General features: G+C 44.1%; 1 protein-coding gene across 1 annotated transcript in view; it reads left to right on the top strand.

Moving 5' to 3' along the window:
* musk (muscle, skeletal, receptor tyrosine kinase) overlaps positions 1-20,445 on the top strand; it is a 74,075-nt gene that overhangs the window by 26,412 nt on the left and 27,218 nt on the right. The window contains exons 7-12 of the mRNA XM_031803015.1: positions 3,118-3,277; positions 4,177-4,183; positions 10,036-10,299; positions 11,779-11,960; positions 13,910-13,933; positions 14,093-14,181. Coding sequence (XP_031658875.1) covers positions 3,118-3,277; positions 4,177-4,183; positions 10,036-10,299; positions 11,779-11,960; positions 13,910-13,933; positions 14,093-14,181 — 726 coding nt within the window. The remainder of the gene's footprint in view (positions 1-3,117; positions 3,278-4,176; positions 4,184-10,035; positions 10,300-11,778; positions 11,961-13,909; positions 13,934-14,092; positions 14,182-20,445) is intronic.

Raw genomic sequence — 20,445 nt, 5'->3', positions numbered from 1 at the left:
ATACCCTAGGAAGCAGAACCACTGTTTTATCCATACCCTAGGAAGCAGAACCACTGTTTGATCCATACCCTAGGAAGCAGAACCACTGTTTTATCCATACCCTAGGAAGCAGAACCACTGTTTTATCCATACCCTAGGAAGCAGAACCACTGTTTTATCCATACCCTAGGAAGCAGAACCACTGTTTTATCCATACCCTAGGAAGCAGAACCACTGTTTTATCCATACCCTAGGAAGCAGAACCACTGTTTTATCCATACCCTAGGAAGCAGAACCACTGTTTGATCCATACCCTAGGAAGCAGAACCACTGTTTTATCCATACCCTAGGAAGCAGAACCACTGTTTTATCCATACCCTAGGAAGCAGAACCACTGTTTTATCCATACCCTAGGAAGCAGAAACACTGTTTTATCCATACCCTAGGAAGCAGAACCACTGTTTTATCCATACCCTAGGAAGCAGAACCACTGTTTTATCCATACCCTAGGAAGCAGAAACACTGTTTTATCCATACCCTAGGAAGCAGAACCACTGTTTTATCCATACCCTAGGAAGCAGAACCACTGTTTGATCCATATCATAGAAAGCAGAAACACTGTTTTATCCATACCCTAGGAAGCAGAACCACTGTTTTATCCATACCCTAGGAAGCAGAACCACTGTTTGATCCATATCATAGAAAGCAGAAACACTGTTTTATCCATACCCTAGGAAGCAGAACCACTGTTTTATCCATACCCTAGGAAGCAGAACCACTGTTTGATCCATACCCTAGGAAGCAGAACCACTGTTTGATCCATACCCTAGGAAGCAGAACCACTGTTTGATCCATACCCTAGGAAGCAGAACCACTGTTTGATCCATACCCTAGGAAGCAGAACCACTGTTTTATCCATACCCTAGGAAGCAGAACCACTGTTTGATCCATACCCTAGGAAGCAGAACCACTGTTTTATCCATACCCTAGGAAGCAGCACCACTGTTTGATCCATACCCTAGGAAGCAGAACCACTGTTTGATCCATACCCTAGGAAGCAGAACCATTGTTTCATCCATACCCTAGGAAGCAGAACCATTGTTTTATCCATACCCTATAAAGCAGAAACATTGTTTGATCCATACCCTATAAAGCAGAAACATTGTTTTATCCATACCCTAGGAAGCAGAACCACTGTTTGATCCATACCCTATAAAGCAGAAACATTGTTTGATCCATACCCTATAAAGCAGAAACATTGTTTTATCCATACCCTATAAAGCAGAAACATTGTTTTATCCATACCCTAGGAAGCAGAACCATTGTTTTATCCATATCATAGAAAGCAGAAACATTGTTTTATCCATACCCTATAAAGCAGAAACATTGTTTGATCCATACCCTAGGAAGCAGAACCATTGTTTTATCCATACCCTAGGAAGCAGAACCATTGTTTCATCCATACCATAGAAACATCACACACACACTCGTACAACACAGGAGGTTTGTGGCACCTGACTGCCTTGTTCACTAACTACTTCTCAAATAGAATTCAATTCTCAGGCTGACTATTTTCTCTGTATACATCAATGATGTCACTCTTGCTGCTGGTGAGTCTCTGATCCACCTCTATGCAGACGACACCATTCTGTATACTTCGTGCCCTTCTTGGGACACTGTAAACAAACCTCCAAACGAGCTTCAATGCCATACAACACTCCTTCCGTGGCCTCCCAATGCTTTTATATGCTATTAAAACTAAATTCATGCTCTTCAATTGATTGCTGCCCGCAACCGCCCGCCCGCCCGCCTAGCATCACTACTCTGGACGGTTCTGACTTAGAATATCTACAAATACCTAGGTGTCTGGTTAGACTGCAAACTCTCCTTCCAGACTCACATTAAGCATCTCCAATCCAAAATGAAATCTAGAATTGGCTTCCTATTTCGCAACAAAGCATCCTTCACTCATGCCGCCAAACATACCCTTGTAAAACTGACTATCCAACCGATCCTTGACTTCGGCGATGTCATTTACAAAATGGCCTCCAACATTCTACTCAGCAAATTGCATGTAGTCTATCACAGTGCCACCAGTTTTGTCATCAATTCCCCATATACTACCCACCACTGCGACCTGTATGCTCTCGTTGGCTTGCCCTCGCTTCATACTCGCTGCCAAACCCACTGGCTCAAGGTCATCTATAAGTCTTTGCCAGGTAAAGCCCCAAATTGTCTCAGCTCACTGGACACCATAGCAACACCCACCCGTAGCACGTGCTCCAGCAGGTATATTTCACTGGTCACCCCCAAAGCCAACACCTCTTTGGTCGTCTTTTCTTCCAGTTCTCAGATGCCAATGACTGGAACAAATTGCAAAAATCACTGAAGCTGGAGTCTTATATCTCCCTCACTAACTTTAAGCACCAGCTGTCAGAGCAGCTTACCGATCATTGCACCTGTACACAGCCCATCCAACTCCCTCATCCCCATATTGTTATTTATGTTTTGCTCTTCTGCACCCCAGTATCTCTACTTGCACATCATCATCTGCACATCTATCACTCCAGTGTTAATGCTAAATTGTAATTATTTCACCTCTGTGGCCTATTTATTGCCTTACCTCCCTAATCTTCCTACATTTGCACACACTGTATATAGACTTTTTCTACTGTATTATTGACTGTATGTTAGATTATTCCAACTCTGTTGTTCGTGTCGCACTGCTTTGCTTTATCTTGGCCAGGTCGCAATTGTAAATGAGAACTTGTTCTCAACTGGCCGCCCTGGTTAAATAAAGCTGAAATAAAATAATAGAATAAAAAATAATATAGGGGAGGACAGGCTCATGGGAATAGGTGGGAAGGTATCATCAACATTTGATGCCATTCCATGTGCTCCGTTCCAGACATTATGAGCCGTCCTCCTCTCAGCTGCCTCCACTGATACACACACACACACACACACACACACACACACACACACACACACACACACACACACACACACACACACACACACACACACACACACACACACACACACACACACACACACACACACACACACACACACACACGCACACACACACACACACCCCCTCCTCTAAAGTGTATCTATCTTGTGTTATTCCATCAGGTTCCGGGTGGCTCTGTGGAGGAGACGTTAGCAGGAGAGGTGATTCTGTCTGTGCTACACATCACGGTGACTAAACCTGCTCGCTACACATGTCTAGCCTCCAACAGACACAGCGCTGGGGCCAAGTCTGCCAAATCTTCAGCCGGAGTCACTGTCCAAGGTAGGCCCCCATCACATCCCTTGAATGTCACCCTATTGCCTGTCAGCCTCTCTATCTACTACTTTAGACCAAAGTGCTAAGGGGTAGCATTAGCAACAGCACATATCTACCTATCCTGTGTTTTAGAACAATGTGCTGTTTACCCAGTGTGTTGGTTTGAACTCTGTTTGCTGTTTTGCTAGCTGCTCTCAGTCTGTGTGTGTGTGTGTGTGTGTGTGTGTGTGTGTGTGTGTGTGTGTGTGTGTGTGTGTGTGTGTGTGTGTGTGTGTGTGTGTGTGTGTGTGTGTGTGTGTGTGTGTGTGTGTGTGTGTGTGTGTGGTCTCTCTGAGTATATTCAGCTGTGTCTCCTAGTCAGCTCAGGTTTTTCTCCTCTCTCACTCCCCATTGTATCACTGTTTTACCTCATAGACCCCAAACCGAACTCTAACCTCAATCAGCAATTTACAGGCTTGTAATAAACCAGACAATGTTACCAAGCCATAGAAAACCCAGTTTAATCTGAAGAAAAGTTGCAGAAAATGCATTTGCTATGATTTGAAATAAAATACTTTGTTATGGCTCTTCAGACCAGACCCTCAGGCCCTCTGCATGGGGTCAACAATGTGAGGCTGTAACCACACACACACCTGGCAATGGGTTGCCCATCCCCTTTTCACACCCACTGCCACACACACACACACACACACTGCCACACACACACACACACACACACATACACATACAGGACTCCCTGGTCTCCTCACTGCTAAGATCTGGCCACAACAGCAGCATGTTCTCCCTGCTCAGTAAAAAACAATGGGTAGCTGTCTCCTCTCCTTACAGATCAATAACCTGTGTTTATCTGATTCTCCTGGGTCCTGCTCTGCTGCTGGTCAATGGATCCTGTCCCTTCCCTGTAGAGTGGAGGTAAGACTGGCCTCTCGTATAGGGTGTTTGTTGTGTAAATACAGGTTGTATAGGGTACCGGTTGTATAGGATACAGGTTGTATAGGATACAATACAGGGTGTATAGGATACAGTTTGTATAGGGTGCAGGTTGTAGAGGACACAGGTTGTATAGGATACAATACAGGTTGTATAGGATACAGGTTGTATAGGATACAGGTTGTATAGAATACAGGTTGTATAGGATACAGGTTGTATAGAATACAGGTTGTATAGGATACAGGTTGTATAGGATACAAGTTGTATAGGATACAGGTTGTATAGGATACAGGTTGTATAGGGTACAGGTTGTATAGGATACAATACAGGTTGTATAGGATACAGGTTGTATAGGATACAATACAGGTTGTATAGGATACAGGTTGTATAGGATACAGGTTGTATAGGATACAATACAGGTTGTATAGGATACAGGTTGTATAGGATACAATACAGGTTGTATAGGATACAGGTTGTATAGGATACAAGTTGTATAGGATACAGGTTGTATAGGATACAATACAGGTTGTACAGGATACAGGTTGTATAGGATACAGGTTGTATAGGATACAGGTTATATAGGGTACAGGTTGTATAGGATACAGGTTGTATAGGATACAGGTTGTATAGGATACAGGTTGTATAGGGTACAGGTTGTATAGGATACAGGTTGTATAGGATACAGGTTGTATAGGGTACAGGTTGTATAGGATACAGGTTGTATAGGGTACAGGTTGTATAGGATACAATACAGGTTGTACAGGATACAGGTTGTATAGGGTACAGGTTGTATATGGTACAGGTTGTATAGGGTACAGGTTGTATAGGATACAGGTTGTATAGGATACAGGTTGTATATGGTACAGGTTGTATAGGATACAAGTTGTATAGGGTATAGGATACAGGTTGTATAGGATACAGGTTGTATAGGGTACAGGTTGTATAGGGTACAGGTTGTATAGGATACAGGTTGTATAGGATACAGGTTGTATAGGGTACAGGTTGTATAGGATACAGGTTGTATAGGATACAGGTTGTATAGGGTACAGGTTGTATAGGGTACAGGTTGTATAGGGTACAGGTTGTATAGGATACAGATTGTATAGGGTACAGGTTGTATAGGGTACAGGTTTTTATTTATTTACCTTTATTTAACCAGGTAGGCAAGTTGAGAACAAGTTCTCATTTACAATTGCGACCTGACCAAGATAAAGCAAAGCAGTTCGACAGATGCAACGACACAGAGTTACACATGGAGTAAAACAAACATACAGTCAATAATACAGTATAAAACAAGTCTATATACAATGTGAGCAAATGAGGTGAGAAGGGAGGTAAAGGCAAAAAAGGCCATGGTGGCAAAGTAAATACAATATAGCAAGTAAAACACTGGAATGGTAGTTTTGCAATGGAAGAATGTGCAAAGTAGAAATAAAAATAATGGGGTGCAGAGGAGCAAAATAAATAAATAAATAAAAATTAAATACAGTTGGGAAAAGGTAGTTGTTTGGGCTAAATTATAGGTGGGCTATGTACAGGTGCAGTAATCTGTGAGCTGCTCTGACAGTTGGTGCTTAAAGCTAGTGAGGGAGATAAGTGTTTCCAGTTTCAGAGATTTTTGTAGTTTGTTCCAGTCATTGGCAGCAGAGAACTGGAAGGAGAGGTGGCCAAAGAAATAATTAGTTTTGGGGGTGACTAGAGAGATATACCTGCTGGAGCGTGTGCTACAGGTGGGAGATGCTATGGCGACCAGCGAGCTGAGATAAAGGGGGACTTTACCTAGCAGGGTCTTGTAGATGACATGGAGCCAGTGGGTTTGGCGACGAGTATGAAGCGAGGGCCAGCCAACGAGAGCGTACAGGTCGCAATGGTGGGTAGTATATGGGGCTTTGGTGACAAAACGGATTGCACTGTGATAGACTGCATCCAATTTGTTGAGTAGGGTATTGGAGGCTATTTTGTAAATGACATCGCCAAAGTCGAGGATTGGTAGGATGGTCAGTTTTACAAGGGTATGTTTGGCAGCATGAGTGAAGGATGCTTTGTTGCGAAATAGGAAGCCAATTCTAGATTTAACTTTGGATTGGAGATGTTTGATATGGGTCTGGAAGGATAGTTTACAGTCTAACCAGACACCTAAGTATTTGTAGTTGTCCACTAAGTCAGAGCCGTCCAGAGTAGTGATGTTGGACAGGCGGGTAGGTGCAGGTAGCGATCGGTTGAAGAGCATGCATTTAGTTTTACTTGTATTTAAGAGCAATTGGAGGCCATGGAAGGAGAGTTGTATGGCATTGAAGCTTGCCTGGAGGGTTGTTAACACAGTGTCCAAAGAAGGGCCGGAAGTATACAGAATGGTGTCGTCTGCATAGAGGTGGATCAGAGACTCACCAGCAGCAAGAGCGACCTCATTGATGTATACAGAGAAGAGAGTCGGTCCAAGAATTGAACCCTGTGGCACCCCCATAGAGACTGCCAGAGGTCCGGACAGCAGACCCTCCGATTTGACACACTGAACTCTATCAGAGAAGTAGTTGGTGAACCAGGCGAGGCAATCATTTGAGAAACCAAGGCTGTCGAGTCTGCCGATGAGGATGTGGTGATTGACAGAGTCGAAAGCCTTGGCCAGATCAATGAATACGGCTGCACAGTAATGTTTCTTATTGATGGCGGTTAAGATATCGTTTAGGACCTTGAGCGTGGCTGAGGTGCACCCATGACCAGCTCTGAAACCAGATTGCATAGCAGAGAAGGTATGGTGAGATTCGAAATGGTCGGTAATCTATTTGTTGACTTGGCTTTCGAAGACCTTAGAAAGGCACGGTAGAATAGATATAGGTCTGTAGCAGTTTGCGTCAAGAGTGTCCCCCCCTTTGAAGAGGGGGATGACCGCAGCTGCTTTCCAATCTTTGGGAATCTCAGACGACACGAAAGAGAGGTTGAACAGGCTAGTAATAGGGGTGGCAACAATTTCGGCAGATAATTTTAGAAAGAAAGGGTCCAGATTGTCTAGCCCGGCTGATTTGTAGGGGTCCAGATTTTGCAGCTCTTTCAGAACATCAGCTGAATGGATTTGGGAGAAGGAGAAATGGGGAAGGCTTGGGCGAGTTGCTGTTGGGGGTGCAGTGCTGTTGACCAGGGTAGGAGTAGCCAGGTGGAAAGCATGGCCAGCCGTAGAAAAATGCTTATTGAAATTCTCAATTATGGTGGATTTATCAGAGGTGACAGTGTTTCCTATCTTCAGTGCAGTGGGCAGCTGGGAGGAGGTGTTCTTATTCTCCATGGACTTCACAGTGTCCCAGAACTTTTTTGAGTTAGTGTTGCAGGAAGCAAATTTCTGCTTGAAAAAGCTAGCCTTGGCTTTTCTAACTGCCTGTGTATAATGGTTTCTAGCTTCCCTGAACAGCTGCATATCACGGGGGCTGTTCGATGCTAATGCAGAACGCCATAGGATGTTTTTGTGTTGGTTAAGGACAGTCAGGTCTGGGGAGAACCAAGGGCTATATCTGTTCCTGGTTCTAAATTTCTTGACTGGGGCATGTTTATTTAAGATGGTTAGGAAGGCATTTAAAAAAAATATCCAGGCATCCTCTACTGACGGGATGAGTTCAATATCCTTCCAGGATACCCCGGCCAGGTTGATTAGAAAGGCCTGCTCGCAGAAGTGTTTCAGGGAGCGTTTTACAGTGATGAGTGGAGGTCGTTTGACCGCTGACCCATTACGGATGCAGGCAATGAGGCAGTGATCGCTGAGATCTTGGTTGAAGACAGCAGAGGTGTATTTAGAGGGGAAGTTGGGTAGGATGATATCTATGAGGGTGCCCGTGTTTAAGGCTTTGGGGAGGTACCTGGTAGGTTCATTGATAATTTGTGTGAGATTGAGGGCATCAAGTTTAGATTGTAGGATGGCTGGGGTGTTAAGCATGTTCCAGTTTAGGTCGCCTAGCAGCACGAACTCTGAAGATAGATGGGGGGCAATCAGTTCACATATGGTGTCCAGAGCACAGCTGGGGGCAGAGGGTGGTCTATAGCAGGCGGCAACGGTGAGAGACTTGTTTTTAGAGAGGTGGATTTTTAAAAGTAGAAGTTCAAATTGTTTGGGTACAGACCTGGATAGTAAGACAGAACTCTGCAGGCTATCTTTGCAGTAGATTGCAACACCGCCCCCTTTGGCAGTTCTATCTTGTCTGAAAATGTTGTAGTTTGGAATTAAAATTTCTGAATTTTTGGTGGTCTTCCTAAGCCAGGATTCAGACACAGCTAGAACATCCGGGTTGGCAGAGTGTGCTAAAGCAGTGAATAGAACAAACTTAGGGAGGAGGCTTCTAATGTTAACATGCATGAAACCAAGGCTATTACGGTTACAGAAGTCGTCAAAAGAGAGCGCCTGGGGAATAGGAGTGGAGCTAGGCACTGCAGGGCCTGGATTCACCTCTACATCGCCAGAGGAACATAGGAGGAGTAGAATAAGGGTACGGCTAAAAGCTATGAGAATTGGTCGTCTAGAACGTCTGGAACATAGAGTTAGCCACCTCTTTCGTTCCGTCAGTAGATTAGTGGGATTCCGTGTGGTAGAGGGGATTAATCCAAATCACACAACAACAACAAAAATAAAAACAATAGATATAGTTATAGAGGCCCAAGAAGAAAACATAATAATAATAAAAATAAATAAATTGTCCGATTGTCTATTCAGATAGCAGCCGGTAAGACAGCTAACGGTTAGCAGGCCGCAGATGGGCGTTCAGGTAACGTCGCGACGGAGGAGCCAGCCGGATCTCCTTCGGGTAGATAACGTCGGCAGTCCAGTTGTGAAGGCCCGGTGGGGCTCCGCATAGGCAGTAAAACGGGTCCGGATAGGTGACTGCAGCCCAAGAGTGATTGATGGAATTCAGGAGTGATTGACGGAGCTGGCTAGCTCCGGAATAATTGATGTTTGCTCCGGAATCGACGAAGGCCGATAGTCACACGGATAGCAGCTAGCTAGCTGTGAGATCCGGGTATGAATGTCCAGAGAGCAGTCGAAATCCAGGGACATGGAGAGAAAAATTGGTCCGGTATGATCCGTACCGAGCCGCGCTGCGCCGTACAGAACTGGCGATAGATTTTCGAGCTAAAGGATACCTGATGACCACAAACCGTGGTTAGCTGAATACTAACGATTTGCCAGTAAAGAAGCTAACTAGCTTCTGAACTAGATTCTGATTAGCTTCTGGATTAGCTTCTGGCTAGCTTCTGGCTAGTTTCAGGCTAGCTTCTTGGAGTTTCTGGCTAGCTTCATGGAGGATTACAGATTTGAGGTACAGATTTGAGGTAAATATATATATATACACAGGACACGACAAGACGAGGACAAAAGACGTCTGAACTGCTATGCCACCTTGGAAGAAAGGTTGTATAGGGTACAGGTTGTATAGGATACAATACAGGTTGTATAGGATACAGGTTGTATAGAACACAGGTTGTATATGGTACAGGTTATATAGGATACAGGTTGTATAGGATACAATGCAGGTTGTATAGGGCACAGGTTGTATAGGATACAGGTTGTATAGGAAACAGGTTGTATAGGATACAGGTTGTATATGGTGTTCGTTGTACTGATACAAATATTTTTCTAATACTCATTTCATATACTATTTTCAAAAACCTGGTTTAAATGCATGAGTGTATTTGAGTGATTGAATTTTAGGATTTCAAATATTTAACTACTTGTCTTTTGAAATGAATAATATGAAAACAATTTGTAACAAATGTCTTTGTTGAAATACCCTAAATAGTATTTGAACCTTGCTCTGATGTGATACAGTATATAATATGTTGTCTCTTTGTTCCAGGCTGTATAAAGGCAGTGGGGGTTATTGTGGTGCGTACCGTGGTAATGTGTGTCGGGACATGTTAAGGAGCGATGCCCTGGTCTTCTTTAACTCCTCCCTCAACGACCCCGAGGACACACAGGAGTTCATGGTTCAGAGCGCCTGGGCGGATCTCGACAGACTGGGCATGCTCTGTAGCCCTGCCGCCCACTCCCTGCTCTGTCATCTCTCCTTCCAGGACTGCATCCCGTCTGGCCTGGGACCTGTTCCTAAACCAATCTGCAGGTAATCCTTCTGGCCTGGGACCTGTTCCTAAACCAATCTGCAGGTAATCCTTCTGGCCTGGGACCTGTTGCTAAACCAATCTGCAAGTAATCCTTCTGGCCTGGGACCTGTTCCTAAACCAATCTGCAGGTAATCCTTCTGGCCTGGGACCTGTTCCTAAACCTATCTGCAGGTAATCCTTCTGGCCTGGGACCTGTTCCTAAACCAATCTGCAGGTAATCCTTCTGGCCTGGGACCTGTTCCTAAACCAATCTGCAGGTAATCCTTCTGGCCTGGGCCCTGTTCCTAAACCAATCTGCAGGTAATCCTTCTGGCCTGGGACCTGTTCCTAAACCAATCTGCAGGTAATCCTTCTGGCCTGGGGCCTGTTCCTAAACCAATCTGCAGGTAATCCTTCTGGCCTGGGACCTCTTCCTAAACCAATCTGCAGGTAATCCTTCTGGCCTGGGACCTGTTCCTAAACCAATCTGCAGGTAATCCTTCTGGCCTGGGACCTGTTCCTAAACCAATCTGCAGTTAATCCTTCTGGCCTGGTACCTGTTCCTAAACCAATCTGTAGGTAATCCTTCTGACCTGGGACCTGTTCCTAATCCAATCTGCAGGTAATCCTTCTGGCCTGGGACCTGTTCCTAAACCAATCTGCAGGTAATCCTTCTGGCCTGGGACCTGTTCCTAAACCAATCTGCAGGTAATCCTTCTGGCCTGGGACCTGCACCTAAACCAATCTACAGGTAATCCTTCTGGCCTGGGACCTGTTCCTAAACCAATCTGTAGGTAATCCTTCTGGCCTGGGACCTGTTCCTAAACCAATCTGCAGGTAATCGTTCTGGCCTGGGACCTGTTCCTAAACCAATCTGTAGGTAATCCTTCTGGCCTGGGACCTGTTCCTAAACCAATCTGCAGGTAATCCTTCTGGCCTGGGACCTGTTCCTAAACCAATCTGTAGGTAATCCTTCTGACCTGGGACCTGTTCCTAATCCAATCTGCAGGTAATCCTTCTGGCCTGGGACCTGTTCCTAAACCAATCTGCAGGTAATCCTTCTGGCCTGGGACCTGTTCCTAAACCAATCTGTAGGTAATCTGCAGGAACCCTACAGGAAGTGTACACAAATGTGTGTCATAGACAGCACGCTCATTCAATAACATTGCAGTTGAAGTGCATCCCAATGTAACTGCTTCACGATCTAGGAAAGTCATCCTTGTGTATAGCACATAGCCCACATTCTGCACACAGATGGCTGTCGGCTTTGGGATCGTCTGTAACATGTTGTCACGGTTGGATACAGTGTGTTGTCTTCCAATGTTTGATTACAGTGAATATTGGATGACGTTTCTCTAGCACAGTAAGGTAAAGAAATGGTACAGTCCAGGGCCTACGTAAAACACATATATGTGTTTTGGGTTTGGGATCTTCTGGCCACAGCCAACAATGACAGCATCAACAGTGTTGGTTGCTGTTTCTCTACTGTGTTACTCCAGGGAGCACTGTCTGGCAGTGAAGGAGCTCTACTGTCGTAAGGAGTGGCCCCTGATGGTAGGGAACTCCCATAAAGGCCAGTACTCCTCTGGCTCCTCCGGCCTCTCTATCCCCATGCCTGACTGTATGGCCCTGCCCTCACAACACACAACACCAGGAGCCTGCACACCCATCCCCTTTGTCGGTAAGATATACTGAAACATGATGTGTCCCAAATGGAACCCTAATCCATTTAGTGCAATACTTTATCCAGAGCCCTATGGGCCTAACCGTAGCCCTAACTTACTGTACCATAGCCCTAACTTACTGTACCGTAGCACTAACTTACTGTACCATAGCCCTAACTTACTGTACCGTAGCACTAACTTACTGTACCATAGCCCTAACTTACTGTACATCTAACCTTAGCCCTAACTTACTGTACCGTAGCACTAACTTACTGTATCATAGCCCTAACTTACTGTACCGTAGCCCTAACTTACTGTACCGTAGCCCCAATTTACTGTACCATAGCCCTAACTTACTGTACCGTAGCCCTAACTTACTGTACCATAGCCCCAACTTACTGTACCGTAGCCCCAACCTACTGTACCTTAGCCCTAACTTACTGTACCGTAGCCCCAACTTACTGTACCATAGCCCTAACTTACTGTACCGTAGCACTAACTTACTGTATCATAGCCCTAACTTGCTGTACCGTAGCCCTAACTTACTGTACCGTAGCCCCAACTTACTGTACCATAGCCCTAACTTACTGTACCGTAGCACTAACTTACTGTGCCGTAGCCCTAACTTACTGTACCGTAGCCCTAACTTACTGTACCGTAGCCCTAACTTACTGTACTGTAGCCCCAACTTACTGTACCATAGCCCTAACTTACTGTACCGTAGCACTAACTTACTGTACCATAGCCCTAACTTACTGTACCGTAGCCCTAACTTACTGTACCATAGCCCCAACTTACTGTACCGTAGCCCCAACCTACTGTACCTTAGCCCTAACTTACTGTACCGTAGCCCCAACTTACTGTACCATAGCCCTAACTTACTGTACCGTAGCACTAACTTACTGTATCATAGCCCTAACTTACTGTACCGTAGCCCTAACTTACTGTACCGTAGCCCCAACTTACTGTACCATAGCCCTAACTTACTGTACCGTAGCACTAACTTACTGTGCCTAAGCCCTAACTTACTGTACCGTAGCCCTAACTTACTGTACCGTAGCCCTAACTTACTGTACTGTAGCCCCAACTTACTGTACCATAGCCCTAACTTACTGTACCGTAGCACTAACTTACTGTACCATAGCCCTAACTTACTGTGCCGTATCCCCAACCTACTGTACCGTAGCCCCAACCTACTGTACCGTAGCACAAACTTACTGTACCGTAGCCCTAACTTACTGTACCATAGCCCCAACTTACTGTACTGTAGCACAAACTTACTGTACTGTAGCCCTAACTTACTGTACCGTAGCCCCAACTTACTGTACCGTAGCCCTAACTTACTGTACCGTAGCCCCAACTTACTGTACCATAGCCCTAACTTACTGTACCGTAGCACTAACTTACTGTACCATAGCCCTAACTTACTGTGCCGTAGCCCCAACCTACTGCACTGTAGCACAAACTTACTGTACCTTAGCCCTAACTTACTGTACCTTAGCCCTAACGTACTGAACTTCTAACCTTAGCTCTAACTTACTGTACCTCTAAAATTATCCCTAACCCACTTTACCGTAGCCCTGACTTACTGTACATAAGCCCTAACTTACTGTAAGATAGCCCTAACTTACTGTACCGTAGCCCTGACTTACTGTACCTTAGCCCTAACTTACTGTACCTCTAACAGTAGCCCTAACTTACTGTACCTCTAACTGTAGCCCTCACTTACTGCACCTCTAACCTTAGCCCTAACGTACTGTACCGTAGCCCTAACTTACTGTATCGTAGCCCTAACTTACTGTACCATAGCCCAAACCTTAGCTCTGTCCTCAGCTTTCTAATACGAATATACTCTCTAATACTAATCTACTCTCTAACACTAGTATATAGTCTAATACTAATCTATTATCTAATACTAATCTATACTCTAATATTCATGATTTTTCTCAAACACTCTGTCTTTTAGATATAAAGAAAGATCAAGTCACAAGTAAGTTTAGTTTCATGTCTTTTATCTGAGTTCTAAGAATTATACTTTGTAAATAGAATACTGTATGTAAAAAAAAGTGTTAATGTATTTTTTTCCAAACATTATATACAATACTACATTTCTTACTTGCAGTCTAATAATGATGATTTGTCTGAACAGCAACATGTTACAATGACAAAGGAAGGTTCTACCAAGGACCAGTCAACATCACCAGCTCTGGTATCCCCTGTCAGAAATGGAGCCAACAGGTAAATCACTTTAATGGTTAATAAATTAAATACAAATTCTTAGGGATAGCCCCCTTTTTTTCAATTTTCACCTAAAATGACACCCAAATCTAACTGCCTGTAGCCCAGGCCCTGAAGGATATGCATATTCATGGTACCATTTGAAAAGAAACACGTTGAAGTTTTTGGAAATGTGAATTGAATGTAGGAGAGTATAACACAATAGTTCTGGTAGAAGAAAATACAAAGTAAAAAACAAAAGTAATTTTTCTACCACTATTTTTGAAATGCAACAGAACGGTCCGTGTTCTAGCCATCACTCTGGTTGTAATTCCGATGGTGTCCACAAGATGGCAGCAATGCATGTGCAAAGTTTCAGATGGATAACGTGAAGTATGAGCGAACTCCATGACATTTAGTGTGAAGTCACCCAGGCACATTTGGGCAAATCATTTGCATTCATGTTACATTTTTCTGCAAGATTATTGCCAAATCTGTATACTTGGACTTTGATTGAGCTTTTCCGGTATTAGTAGCCATATTATATGTTCAACATTTGCAAAACAACCCGTTTATAACTTCATAAATCTGAATATTCTTATAATTTTTGTCCAAAAGGAAAAGGCATGCTGTCGCACAAGGTTAGCAGCTACGTTTTGCGACAGATACAGGGTTACCAGATACTCCCGTAAAGCCCAGCTCATTGGCTATCTAGCAAGCTTTGTTTGACCCCAATTGGTGCTTATTTGACAAAGATACAGTCGATCAAATGAAGACCGGCTGCGTCATCAGCGTGCCATGAAGGCGTCGCTCTCTGATCAAATTTGGTGTCCTATAGGATATAACCCCCCCCCCCCTAATGATATAGGGAAGTCTGGTTACGTTCTAGGATCTCTGAGGAATACATATGGATGTCATTTGACCGGTTGAAACAACGTTTAGGGTTAGAGTTTCACAGATTCCTTTCTTTGCAAATTCAACGAATGGAAATACAAAATCGGACCTATTTAGGATATGAAAAATTATTTGATCTAACAAAATGACACTTAATGTTATCTCTGGGACCCTTTGGATGATACATCATAGCAAGATTTCAGAATGTAAGTACACATTTATCAAACCTATCGCGGTGAAAAAAGTGTTTTGATGTTAGGAGCTCTCCTCAAACAATTGTATGGCATTTTTTCACAGTAGTAGCTACTGTAAATTGGACAGTGCAGTTAAATTAACAAGAATTTAAGCTTTCAGTCAATATAAGACACTTATATGTACCGATATTTGTTGTTTCTCTAAAATCTGCAATCGTGACACAAGGATCTGCATGATTTACAACTGTCCCGTTGACGGGACACCTGTCCCTAAGTGTCCCGAGTTAACTGGTTGCCCTTTTCTTGTGGCAACAGGTCACAAATCTTGCTGCCGTGATGGCACACTGTGGTGGCAGGAGGTTAGGAAATTCAGCTCAGTTTGAAGATACATTTGTGGGCATTGTGTCTACTCTTGAGAGGCAGGTCGGCCTACTGCGGCCTTTCTCAATAGCAAGGCTATGCTCACTGAATCTGTACATAGTCAAAGCTGTCCTTACGTTTGGGCCAGTCACAGTGTACTCTCTGTTTAGGGCAAAATAGCATTCTAGTTTGCCCAGTTTTTTTGTTAATTCTTTCCAATGTGTCAAATAATTATCTTTTTGTTTTCTCATGATTTGGTTGGGTCTAATTTTCTTGATGTCCTTGGGATCTGTGGGGCCTGTTTGTGTTTGTGAACAGAGCCTCAGGAACAGCTTGCTTAGGGGACTCTTCTCTAGGTTAATCTCTCTGTAGGTGATGGCTTTGTTATGGAAGGTTTGGAATCGATTCCTTTTAGGTCGTTTTAGAATTTAATGGCTCTTTTCTGGATTTTGATAATTAGCGGGTATCGGCCAAATCCTGCTTTGCATGCATTATTTTATTTAACCTTTATTTATCTAGGCAAGTCATTTAACCTCTAGTGACACCCAATCCCGTGAACGGGACCGTTGTCATCATCTGACACTAATTAGCATAACGCAACGGACATAAATATCCCTAGAAAATATTCCTATTCATGAAAATGACAAATTAAATATATTGGGACACAGCTTAGCCTTTTGTTAATCACCCTGTCATCTCAGATTTTCTAAATATGCTTTACAGCCAAAGCTAGACAAGCATTAGTGTAAGTTTATCGATAGCCTAGCATAGCATTTTGTCCAGCTAGTAGCAGGTAACTTGGTCACGGAAATCAGAAAAGCAATCAAATTAAATCGTTTACCTTTGCTGAGCTTCGGATGTTTTCACTCACGAGACTCCCAGTTAGGTGGCAAATGGTACTTTTTTTCAAAAAAGAATTTTTTGTAGGCGAAATAGCTCCTGTTTGTTCTTCACCTTTGGCTGAGAAATCGCCCGGAAATTGCAGTCAAGAAAACGGCGAAAAATATTCAAATTTAGCTCCATAATATTGACAGAAACATGGCAAACGTTGTTTATAATCAATCCTCAGGGTGTTTTTCAAATATCTATTCGATAATATATCCACCGGGACAATTCGTTTTTCAGTAGGACCGATTGGAGTAATGGCTACCTCTGTATTTTACGTGAGAATCTCTCTGGCAGCATCAGGTGATCACTTGCGCAATGTAGCCGCTTACGGGTATTCTTCAATATAAATTCGTAAAACTACGTCACAATGCTGTAGACACCTTCTGGAATACGGAGAAAGAGTAATCTGGTTGATAGCCCATTCACTGCTCAATAGGGACTCATTGGAACGCAGCGCTTTCAAAAGATGAGTCACTTCCGGATTGGATTTTTCTCAGGCTGTCACCTGCAACATCAGTTCTGTTATACTCACAGACAATATTTTTACAGTTTTGGAAACTTTAGAGTGTTTAGAGTGTCAATTATATGCATATTCTAGCATCTTGTCCTGACAAAATATCCCGTTTGCTACGGGAACGTTTATTTTCAAAAAAAGAAAATACTGCCCCCTAGTCACAACATTAAAAACAAACTCTTATTCACAATGGCGGTCTTATATAAATATTTTTTTATCCCAGTCCCCGTCCCCGCAGGAGGCCTTTTTCCTTTTGGTAGACCGCCATTGTGAATAAGAGTTTGTTTATAAATGACTTGCCTAGATATATATATATATATAAGACAAAACACACGACAAGAAAGACAACAATACATAAAAAGAGACCTAGGACAAAAACAGCAACACATGGTAGCAGCAACACAGCATGGCAGCAACACAGCATGGCAGCAACACAGCATGGCAGCAACACAGCATGGCAGCAACACAGCATGGCAGCAACACATGGTAGCAGCATGGCAGCAACACAGCATGGCAGCAACACAGCATGGCAGCAACACAGCATGGCAGCAACACATGGTAGCAGCAACACAGCATGGCAGCAACACAGCATGGCAACAACACAGCATGGCAGCAACACAGCATGGCAGCAACACAGCATGGCAGCAACACATGGTAGCAGCAACACAGCATGGCAGCAACACATGGTAGCAGCAACACAGCATGGCAGCAACACAGCATGGCAGCAACACAGCATGGCAGCAACACAGCATGGCAGCAACACAGCATGGCAGCAACACATGGTAGCAGCAACACAGCATGGCAACAACACAGCATGGCAGCAACACAGCATGGCAGCAACACATGGTAGCAGCAACACAGCATGGCAGCAACACATGGTAGCAGCAACACAGCATGGCAGCAACACAGCATGGCAGCAACACAGCATGGCAGCAACACAGCATGGCAGCAACACAGCATGGCAACAACAAATGGTAGCAGCAACACATGGTAGCAACACAACATGGCAGCAACACAGCATGGCAGCAACACAGCATGGCAACAACACATGGTAGCAGCAACACATGGTAGCAACACAACATGGTAGCAACACATGACAACACAGCATGGCAGCAACACATGACAACACAGCATGGCAGCAACACATGACAACACAACATGGTAGCAACACATGACAACACAACATGGCAGCAACACATGACAACACAGCATGGCAGCAACACATGACAACACAGCATGGCAGCAACACATGACAACACAGCATGGCAGCAACACATGACAACACAGCATGGCAGCAACACATGACAACACAGCATGGCAGCAACACATGACAACACAGCATGGCAGCAACACATGACAACACAACATGGTAGCAACACATGACAACACAGCATGGCAGCAACACATGACAACACAGCATGGCAGCAACACATGACAACACAACATGGTAGCAACACATGACAACACAACATGGCAGCAACACATGACAACACAGCATGGCAGCAACACATGACAACACAACATGGTAGCAACACATGACAACACAACATGGCAGCAACACATGACAACACAGCATGGCAGCAACACATGACAACACAGCATGGCAGCAACACATGACAACACAGCATGGCAGCAACACATGACAACACAGCATGGCAGCAACACATGACAACACAGCATGGCAGCAACACATGACAACACAGCATGGCAGCAACACATGACAACACAGCATGGCAGCAACACATGACAACACAGCATGGCAGCAACACATGACAACACAGCATGGCAGCAACACATGACAACACAGCATGGCAGCAACACATGACAACACAGCATGGCAGCAACACATGACAACACAACATGGTAGCAACACAACATGGCAGCAGCACAACATGGCAGCAGCACAACCTGGTAGCAGCACAACCTGGTAGCAGCACAACATGGTAGCAGCACAACATGGAAGCAGCACAACATGGTAGCAGCACAACATGGTAGCAGCACAACATGGTAGCAGCACAACATGGTAGCAGCTCAAAACATGGTACAAACATTATTGGGCACAGACAACAGCACAAAGGGCAAGAAGGTAGAGACAATAAAGCAGCCACAACTGCCAGGAAGATGATTGAGCGGACCCCAGACCTCACAACCATAAAAGGGCAATGGGTTCAATAACTGTTTCAAGTATTTTTAAGATCCTGATTGGTATGTCGAATTTTGTGTTCCTTTTGATTGCATAGAAGACCCTTCTTGCCTTGACTCTCAGATCGTTCACAGCCTTATGGAAATTACCTGTGGCGCTGATGTTTAGGCCGAGGTCTGTATAGTTTGTGTGCTCTAGGGCAACGGTGTCTAGATGGAATTTGTATTTGTGGTCCTGGCAACTGGACTTTTTTTGGAACACCATTATTTTGGTCTTACTGAGATTTACTGTCAGGGCCCAGGTCTGGCAGAATCTGTGCAGAATATCTAGGTGCTGCTGTAGGTCCTCCTTGGTTGGTCATCAGCAAACAGTAGACATTCAATTTCAGATTCTAGTCGGATGCTGCAGACTGTTCTTGTGATCTCATCAATGTGTTGATGTATACAGTTGAAGTCAGAAGTTTACGTACACCTTAGCCAAATACATTTAAACTCAGTTTTTCACAATTCCTGACATTTAATCCTAGTAAAAATTCCCTGTTTTGGGTTAGTTAGGATCACCACTTTATTTTAAGAATGTGAAATGTCAGAATAAGAGTAGAGTGATTTATTTCTGCTTTTATTTCTTTCATCACATTCCCAGTGGGTCAGAAGTTTACATAAACTCAATTAGTACTTGGTAGCATTGCCTTTACATTGTTTAACTCGGGTCAAACGTTTCAGGTAGCCTTCCACAAGCTTCCCACAATACGTTGGGTGAATTTTGGCCCATTCCTCCTGACAGAACTAGTGTGACTGAGTCAGGTTTGTAGGCCTCCTTGCTCGCACACACTTTTTCAGTTTGTCCCACATATTTTCTATGGGATTGAGGTCAGGGCTTTGTGATGGCCACTCCAATACCTTGACTTTGTTGTCCTTAAGCCATTTTACCACAACTTTGGAAGAATGCTTGGGGTCATTGTCCATTTGGAAGACCCATTTGCGATCAAGCTTTAACTTCCTGACTGATTTCTTGAGATGTTGCTCCAAAATATCCACATAATTTTCCTCCTCATGATGCCATCTATTTTGTGAAGTGCACCAGTCCCTTCTGCAGCAAAGCACCCCCACAACATGATGCTGCCCCCCCCGTTCTTCACAGTTGGGATGGTGTTCTTCGGCTTGCAAGCCTACCCCTTTTTCCTCCAAACATAGCGATGTGCATATGTGAGACTTTCAGGTTGATGCCCTCTTTGCGGGAGTGGGCGGCATGGGGTGGGCAGGAGTGGCATAGCTGATCTGAGGGGGCCTAAA

The sequence above is a fragment of the Oncorhynchus kisutch genome, linkage group LG23, assembly GCF_002021735.2.
Source record: "Oncorhynchus kisutch isolate 150728-3 linkage group LG23, Okis_V2, whole genome shotgun sequence".
Classification (NCBI taxonomy): Eukaryota; Metazoa; Chordata; class Actinopteri; order Salmoniformes; family Salmonidae; genus Oncorhynchus; species Oncorhynchus kisutch.
This window is presented reverse-complemented; position numbering and strand designations above follow the sequence as displayed.